A 9542-nucleotide genomic window follows, 5' to 3' on the forward strand; every position below is an offset into this window, starting at 1 on the left:
TTAATCGTCGCACACTGAGCTGGTACATTCACAAATCAACTTAATGAATGTATTGAAGGGAAGGTCACACCAGTGATGTGAATCATGCTGCTGCTGTAAACACCCCATCCTCTGGGACCTGATGCTTTACTGCCACATAGTGGTCAAACTACAGAATGTCACAACTGCAGGAAATAAAAGAGATGATTCATATATTTAGTTTTTGCTGCTTAATTTTATTAATATTTGCTTTAAAAGGCAAAAGTGAGGATTTAATTATTTATTTTGAAGTCAAATACGATAATTTAAATTTAAATCTTGTGTGTCTAGGCTCTGAGAACTGACGATTGGCATTAAATGATTAATAAATCAATCAAGAAAACAATCGGAACATTAAGTAATCATGAAAATAGTTCCTAGTGAGACTAAGTTGATTCTCAAGAGAGGAAATCTTCATTTGTCAGGTATTCAAAGAACAGGCTCAATTGACAGTGGATCAAAATATACATTTATTTGAAGATGTAATAACAATTGCAGCATTACAGCACAATACAGCAAAGGCCCAGTGAGGTTACTGGGTTCAGCTCATGACTTTCTGAAGAGTAACTTGATTCTCGTGCTGGACTCATAGTGACGCAGCACAGGAGGAGGAGAAAACAGGGTCGATGCTTCAGGAGAAAAAGGTTTTAGAAGAAACTAAATTACTGCTGCAAACAACATGAATACAAAGATGGTTGTATTAGGTTGCAAGTCTCCGAGCAGATATGTGTCAGCGTCTCAAATACAATACATGTCGGTCAAATCCAGATTTTTATCTTTGTATTAAATTCTTCTTCTTTTTTCTTGTCCAATGCTGCAAAGTGACATTTAACCAGATACAGTCTGACCTACATGTGCAGCTGTTGTTCGTGAATGTGATTATTCAGAGCAATTTGTCATTGGAGTGTTTGAATCAACTCCCTCAATCTAAAGTAATGAGTGAACAGTAAGTTAGTTTCCTTTCTGATGTTTCTGTATCAAATGTCAACACACACACAGCAGTGTTTACCCACGCCAGGTGAAACAGCCAAAGTGCATTCATGAATATCCACTTTACCCTGTTATGAATATAAATACATTCCCGTAAAAACACTAACAGCTGCTTAGAAAGAGCAGAGCTACGCTATCTGCAGGATTCCTACAATAAAAAGGCTTTTAAGTCAGTTGTTGACTCTCAGAGCTTTGCTTATTAAACCCCGGAGGGTTAAAAAAATTTCAATTTTCAGAGTGAAAACCAGTGGATCTAACTCCTGAGAGACGTTTGTGATATTTACAAAGAACAAACCCCTGAAGGCAAATATTTCCAACCAGGATCTGTGGATCTCAGTCTAGTTAATAAAAACAATCAGAGTATTCATGAGAATAAAAGGGAAATATCATTAGATATATAAGTGAGTATATGTGAACTGATCTGTGGTAGAGGGATATGAAAGGCAAGGAGTCAACACTGTGTTCTCCTGCTTTGACTCTGTGATGCTGGGCGACTGCTGTGCGGGTCCCTTATGACCTGAGGAGCTGGGCTGGTTTGAGGCCCAACAATAGGCAGGACTGGAGACATGCCACTGGTTTACTGCACGGTAACCTTTTTACTGTTTTGTCAAATACACTGCTTTACTGTGCTGAGACTCACAAACTCCTTTGTGTTCAGAGCAGCTGACTGTTCTGTCAGGAGGAGACATCATTTTCTCCAAAAGTCCTAAATTCATCTATGCACAGCTATAGGGACTTATAACCTGAATATTCCACTGAGTTAATAAATAATTTGAGCATCTGTTTTGAAGGCCACAGTGAAGCGTCTGATCCTCAAACATATCCCTATGCCACAACGTGATACAAACATCTGACAGATCCACTTTTAAAAAAATCACAACTTGAAGGCAACAGACAATAAATTCAGTAACTGCTCAAGTGCTAAAATTCATAACTGTCCACTGAGAGTGCAATGAATGTGTTGCATAGGAAAATACATTTACAGTTTGGTCACAACGAATAGGAATCATTAAAAAAGCCACTCCCTCAACAGTCATTGACTAAATATAACAGAAAGAATTTAGTAGTGCAGTTCTGCCACTGGTCACCATGACTCAGGAGTGCACACAATGATGGTGGTTACCCACTGTACGTAACAGGCTCTTATGTTGAAAAGGCCTCCCACATCGTCACATTGAGAAGATGCAGCGTCACAAAGAAGGAACACAACTACAACACACACTAACACGTCAGATTTTTCAAAAATAACTTAAATAAATCACATTGGTTTGTACATTCAGTAACATTTCAGCCAATTACCCCTTTCCCCCTCTCGTCAAATACGCAGTGAAGGGTTAGTCGTGGTTTAGAGGGTCCATCAGTCGAGAGTGTGTGGTTAATCCAGAAATTAGACACAGTGAGTTATTAATAGGGCTCTGTCATACATGCATTTGGCTAATGTACTGTGACGTCACTGAAAAAGCAGTGTGAGGAGAGGAAGAGATGATGCTTTGTTTGTTTTTCTTTGTGTGTTTACTTTGGGTCGCTATGGACACAGGAGGAGTAAATGACAAGCGGACAGATTCAAGGGTGAAAAGACAAGGTAAGGAGAGAAGCTGATGAAATTTAATGTGTATCAGCCTGGAATTTAAATCTAAATACATCATCAAATGACACGTTTACTTCCTGAAAGAAGCAATACTCCTTATATATATAACGACACTGGACTAACTGTGAAAGAGGTGAGTCATGCTCAGAGAGAGTTATCACCTGACCTGTCTTTTGGCTCCCTTTGCTGTGATGGTTAACTCACACACCTTTCACTGTGTTGTTTACAGCAACAGTGAATAAAACGCACTGTCCAACATTGAGACCGACAACAGCGCTTAAAGCAGAGTGACTACTGGCCAGAGGTTTGCTGATAAGTTGGCTGTATCAACCTAAAAAGGCGATAATAACGTCCGGGTTGTTTTCACATCTCGTTCCCTCCACGTCAAAAGAGCTAGAACAATCAGCTGTTGCTTGTTTAATGTGACGTGTTGTCTGTTGAAACAGGACGTTGTGTAGGGGGATAAAGCAGCACACTGCGTGAATCACTTGGATATTGGAGTTTTTTGTTTACTTTAAATTCCAGGAAGTTGAAGTCTTGTGTTCATTTCACAAGGTCTTTAATTATCAGAAATGTCCTAAAAAGAAACTCACAGCATGTAAAACTTCATGGTGAGCCAGATATGATTTTATGTTAACCGGATGCATCAATGTTTGTCAATATGACAACTACTGACGATTTAAAAAACAGCCGACATCAGCAAACTGTTTGCTGCCTGTGTCACGCCTCTGAATCCAACTCGTCTTGTTTTATTGATGGGCAATAGAATGAGAAGATAATATTAAGTTTGACTAGCAGAGCCACGAGTGTCAGAGAAGCCGTTTGAAATTCAAGAAATCCAATTTCAGTGGAGGGATGAGGAAGAAGATAGGATGTGTCTGTTGAATAGGAAATTCATGTATTTTGGGGGAACAAACCAGAGGAGACATGGCAGACTAAGTCTCATAGTAAATAAAAATTGTGCCAATATGGCAAAATGTCAGACCTCAGTTGTCGATGGAGCTTAACACTCTTCAGCTCCCTATTCTGTGTTTAACGGTGCTTTGCAAATCAGATTTGAGGTGTATTACCGTCACCGGGAGGAGATATGAAACCAATTTACACATTTACCAACCCTCCATCCCTTTCCATCACTCACTGGAAAGTGGATCCACCTCCATGGCTTTGGACAAACTCAGTGCAGAGTTCTGTTTGGGTCTCGCCCCCAGCTCCCGCACTTCCCTGGCTGGGTTCTGGTTCTCCTCCGGTGCTTTCTTCTCTTTCTCCGCCTCCTCATGGCCGTAGTGCCCCCCTTCCGCTGCCACCAACCTCTCCACCTTCTCCATCAGGCGTCCCACCTGCGGATGCTCCCCGTATATGCAGTTGTTTATGACAAAGTACCTCCGCTTGCACTTTTCCAGGACCCACTGCAGATCCTTGCCCTCCCTGCGGATGTACCTCTCGATTGAAATATTCCTCAACACCTCTGCCCACGTGAAAACCACAATGGTATGCTTCCACACGTGCTCCCCGAAGAGGCTCACGTGCTCCTCGATGCGTGCACGGTCCACCTCGCTGAACATGCCCACGGGGATGACGAGCAGGAAGGCGTGTGGACCCGGAGGCGTCAGAGATGCTCCTCTTACTAGCTCCTCTTTGTAGGAGGGGGGGGTGTCCTGCGCGGAGAACCACCCGGGAGTGTCCACCACAATCACCTCCCGCCCCAGCATCTCAGTCTGCCTCTTCACACAGAACTCGGCCGCTCGCTCCAGGTGAAACTCCTCTCGGCCTAAGATGGTATTCCCCGTCAGGCTCTTTCCCGGCCATCTCCAGCCCAGCACCACCAGTCGGACCTCCGGAAGGTGGATGGCTGCCTGGGCCGCAGCGGCTTTCTTTTTTGCCGCCTCGTCTGGTCCTGCGGCTGCGGCTGAAATTGAATTAAATTCATACAAGTCAGAGTTGGGATGAGTTTTACAAACAATGAGTATATTTGTTAATTTACATTTGTGAAGATTAAACCAATGAATCTTTGTCATTTGCTTAAAAACATTTAAACAAGGACATAATGTATTAATCATCTCATAAATTCAGATTTACACCTTTTAATGTGTCTCGTACCTTTTTACCACAAAATTCATATAGTAGTTAAATTAAGCAATAATAAAGCAACTACCTATTATTGTCTGTATCCATTCATTTGCTGACAATTTTGTCAATTAAGAGAGGAAAGAGAAATGTAAAATTTGTATTTAATGTGATTTTTTTTACACAACTTTACCAAATGTAACTTCTGTCCATCAATTAAACCATTTAGTGAAACACATTAATAGTGACTCATTTTAAGTTAAGACGTTAGCTTCCAAATAAAAAGTAGTAGAAAGTAACTACGTACTTATACTCAAGTACTGAACTTAGGTACAATTTAGAACTACAGTACACAGGCAAATATTGTACTTTATACCATCTTAAGTTACTTTACAGATTCAAATCACTGTTAAACGTTATAATCAATCAATAGATAATTAACTAATATTATCAGTTAGGAAAAGTCTATTGACTGATTCCTCATCACAAGCTGCTGAGCAGAGTAGCAATCACCTCTCACTGTTATTAAGGAGCACGAAGAGGTCCAACCTGTTTTATAACAAAGAGACAGGAACATAAGGTCTGTTGAGTTTCCCTCTGACGTTTCTTACGTGTCACACTCTTCTGGTTTGAGCGTAAGCTAACTTAGCGCTAAGTTTAATAGCCGCAGAAATTAGCCTTATTGTCCTCAAGGCTCCAAACTCAGCTCCGTGTTTGAAAAGATGAAGATGTCAGTGTCTCACCTGTTGTGTGTTGAGGTCTGCTCGCGTCCATGTTGTGTTTTATGGCCGGTTTGTGTGTGTTTCAGGTGGAGTTGTTGGTCTTCGGGCGGCGGCAGGACTTCTTCCTCCTGGAGAAGTAACAAACTCGGCCGAACGTAGACACTACAGCTTTCCTGGGGATTTCACAATAAAAGCAAGGCAACCCGGATGTGAGAAGGTTCCGTCACAGTAGAAAAGTGAAAGTTTGAATAAAAACATATAAAACAATCACATTGCTTTTTAAAATCACAATACTTGAGATTGTGACTACAATACTGCCAATACAATGACTACTTACATTAATGTCTGTTATCTTTATTTGATTTGATATTTTCTTTATATTTTACCTTGTACTTTAGGTTTTACTCGTGCATTTTTTAAATACACTTACCTCTTTTTGTTGCAATGCACAAATTTGTATAGCTTTGGTTATTTATCTTATCTGTATTTATAATTGGCTTCAATACTCTGCCTCGGCCACTTGTCTTTTCAAACACCTTATACATTAAATATTTATATTGTCAATATAAATGTGACTGGCTATTGACTTGTATGTTTAAATGCTATTTAAATGATATGAATAGTTGTATTTGTAATAACAATATGTTTTCCATTTGTTTAAATCATACACAGAGAGGATTGCAGACTTTAGGCATTATTATTATGGAGTGATTTTATTGTCGAACATTGAAAAGCAATATATTTACAGTGTTTATGCAACATCAGAGTTTATTTACAGTGGTCCGACACAGAGTGAAGCATTTTGCTCAACATGTTAAAAACATCTCAGTCCTGCTTATCTCCTTATTAGGTTTATATAAGCAGGAGATTATCGTGATAGGTACAAGAAGAAGTACAGAAGAAACAGAAGCAGAAAATTAAAGCTTTTTAAAGTAAAGCATATTCATTTAGTAGATTCCTTCACTTTAACATTTTTAATTCCTTGATAAAATATAACCTGAAAAAAGCATTAGAAAATTATAGACTAAAGGCCTTTAAAAAATAATCTAATGCACTTCATTATCCCTAAAAATAAAATGAAAATAACAATATTAAATCTTACAAAAAAATATTCTCTATAACCCAGTGAGAATAAGGCTGACTTCCGGTACTTAAGTTGCCCACGATGCCAGCATACGCATGTCGTCTTCATCTTCAACCCTTTTCTTGGTTGCTGTAAAAGAAAATACAAAGTTAAGTAATGTTGTCAGATTATAATGGAACATTACATAACAAATTAAATCCCGAGTAACATACATATCCCGAGTGTACGTAGGTAAAACTCAAACATGTATTTTTAATGATAAATTTGAAAAAAAAACGTACAGTAGCATTTGTTAATAAATGATGTATTAAAGATATTGGAGGTTAAAAAAGATAGCTGTTCTTGGTTGTACTGACTTGCGCGCTGGCCGTGCTTTGCTGAAGGCAATTTGGAGCTGGGCACACTGGGAAGTCCGCCCATTCTCTTCATGCTCTCCTCGTGCTCCTCCTGTTCCAGCTCTGCCAGCTCTGCCAGCAGATCATCCTAAACAAACACACAAAGTCAACAAAACGTCAGAGGCATTTTTTTCTAGAGCAAGAAATAGATTAGCAAACATAATCTAAAATCTTTAGCTTCAAAATGGTGACACAGAAAGGCAAAAGGAAGAGCGAGAGGTTGACAGTTGAGGTAGGGAAGGTATCAACCTCGTCAAACTCCTCGCCGGTCGGTCTGGAAATGGCGTCGCTGATCTCCCGAGCCACGTCCTGTTGTTCCGTGATGTCCTGCATCATATCATCGATCTTGTCGAGGTCCCTGGAAATTAGCAGAGAGAGACTTTAGAATGTTTCAAAACATAAAACATCACAGTGAACTGAGTTGGAGAAGTGACTTTAAGGGGTTCCTCGAAAACAAGGCCACAAATTGTTCTTTCTTGAAATGATTTTTTTCTGTTGCTTTCACCAGCAGGTCCTTACATGTTCTCGTGAACTTTCTTCATGGCCTTGGTGGCAAAGGACAGATTGTTCAGGACCTCCGTGTTGGTGTGCGAGTTTTCCAGCGCCTCCCTCTGAAACTCGATGGTGGACAGCGTGCCGTCGATCTGAGTGAGCTGCGCTTCCAAGCGCTTCTTCCTCTTCAGCGCCTGCAGAGCCCCTGATACACAAAGATCGACAAAAATCACTTCATGCAAGACTAATAACTATTGCATTATTAATTTTAAGCTATTTCAATCAATAGCAATATAACAAAAATGCAATATATATATGGATATATGCATTGTACAAGAACAATGATGAAGAATAACACAACTGTTTTACTCGCCCCATAAAGAACAACCTTCGATCAGGAACCTTAACTCATTAAACTAAAATAGTGACCTTTGACTTAATATTTATTAATATCGACTCTTACATCTTTTGGCATTGTCACCCAGCCCTGGATGTATTTATGCATGTATTTATGAAGTTATATATATATATTTAACTTCAAACCTTTGAGTTAGGTGCTGCATGTACACAAACACTTATGACACATGGTTCCTCCCATGACAGTGTTTTCAGTCTGAGGTGATTCAACGAGCAATGCAGCACTGCAGGGTTACACACCCGAGAACATACTGAACATTGTGGGATTATAGATTACAATACATTTACTTTTATTTAATTCCTGACTTGCTGCTGCTGCAAACAGACCTGAGTTTACGATCTGGAAAACACATTCACTACAAAAACAACGTAGGCCAAAAGTACTGTTTTTGGAAAGTCAGTATCGAGGTGGTATCGGAGGTTTTAAACACACATTCAACTTTAACCCCTGTTAACAGCCCGACTCGCCTCTGGGCCTGTTCCTCTGACGGTTCTCTGCTGTTCTCACACTAACACGGGAACATACCTCTCTTGTTCTTCATGCCGTGCTTCTTGGCGACCATGATCTCCTGCTCTATCCTCTTCTCCAGGTAGTCCTGTTTCTTGGTCAGCATTTCCTCGGTCTCCCTCAGTCTGTGGATGGCCTCCTGCGGCGTGGGTCCGCCTTTGGACCGGTGGTGTTTGGACTTGGAGGAGCTGGACGAGCTCGACTTGGAGCTGGAGCCGGAGCTCGAGCTGCTGCCCTTAAACAATTTAGAGATTTTACTCATTTTGGCGTCTTTTCTCCCAAAGATATCAGGGAAGGAAAAGTCCAGACGAGCCACTCGAGTGTTTTCACGGAGGGAGTGTAGCGACAGAGAGGAATTTCCTGCTCGACGGCTTCTGCAGTTTCAATTTGAAACGAGCGAGCGAATACTCCTTTCACCTGCGCCCAGTGACGTCATTACACCTGACGCCCTCACTCCCATTTCCGTGATTTGTTTCTTCTTCCGCTCACTACGTTTGAAATATAAAACGATTTTTAAAAAATAAACTAAATTTTATATGATTTATTTTCAACAGGCTTATATTATAACCCGTAATATTGTAAATGTTGATAAAGTAAAATGAAAGCGAATTTAAAATTATTATAAATTGTTGTTGTCGGAAAATGTGTTTTAACGTCTGGGGTCGAAGTTTCTGACTTTTTTTATTTCTTACTTTTATTTTTCAGTAAAAGTTTCTGCTGTACACAAAGGCTGATTATTGTTATTGTGATTTTTTTTTTATATATATTTATTAATTTAAAAGTAACTGCGGAAACAAAATTGTATCACCATGCTAGGACCTTGATTCGACTTTTACCAGTTTGACTCTTGCGGGCACCCGTATGATCAACTTGTTACCAAGGCAGCCAGGAAGAAGCTGTGAAGCTCCGGACGGTGGGTGTTTTATTATTTTAACCTCTTTGTATCTGACTTCCGGTTCAGCTCAACAATCTGTCGAAGCTGCGACATGAACATCATCTATCTTCTCTGATCTTCCCTATGATTCCTTCAGTCCTCACATCAGGGAACATCTGGCCAAGCGAGAAGAAAAAGCGAATTCTGCACAGTGACGCTAACATTAGCAAAACAAGCTCTAACTGTGTTTATCGCCATCTTTAGCTTTGCAGCTGAAAACTCCCCTGGAATAAGAGGGGTGTTGCTTTTCTAGCACCAGAGTTAGCTTTGTGTGTATAACTACACGCTGACAACCTGTGTGTGTTTCTGATACGTGTTGTCCCCGCACCC

General features: G+C 40.2%; 2 protein-coding genes across 2 annotated transcripts; both read right to left on the bottom strand.

Moving 5' to 3' along the window:
• Positions 1-464: 464 nt before the first annotated feature.
• Positions 465-5564, bottom strand: LOC133932380 (GTPase IMAP family member 9). The gene is made up of 2 exons (XM_062379042.1): positions 5404-5564; positions 465-4502 (listed from the first exon to the last, which is right to left on the bottom strand). The coding sequence occupies exons 1-2, from the start codon at positions 5432-5434 to the stop codon at positions 3727-3729; spliced, it is 807 nt and encodes a 268-aa protein (XP_062235026.1). The 5' UTR covers positions 5435-5564; the 3' UTR covers positions 465-3726.
• Positions 5565-6078: 514 nt separating this feature from the next.
• Positions 6079-8717, bottom strand: chmp4c (charged multivesicular body protein 4C). Its single transcript, XM_062379043.1, has 5 exons — positions 8297-8717; positions 7381-7558; positions 7111-7219; positions 6823-6949; positions 6079-6595 (listed from the first exon to the last, which is right to left on the bottom strand). Exons 1-5 carry the CDS (start codon positions 8538-8540, stop codon positions 6534-6536), a joined length of 720 nt encoding a protein of 239 aa, XP_062235027.1. The 5' UTR covers positions 8541-8717; the 3' UTR covers positions 6079-6533.
• Positions 8718-9542: the final 825 nt, after the last annotated feature.

The sequence above is a fragment of the Platichthys flesus genome, chromosome 21 (assembly GCF_949316205.1).
Source record: "Platichthys flesus chromosome 21, fPlaFle2.1, whole genome shotgun sequence".
NCBI classification, from domain to species: Eukaryota; Metazoa; Chordata; class Actinopteri; order Pleuronectiformes; family Pleuronectidae; genus Platichthys; species Platichthys flesus.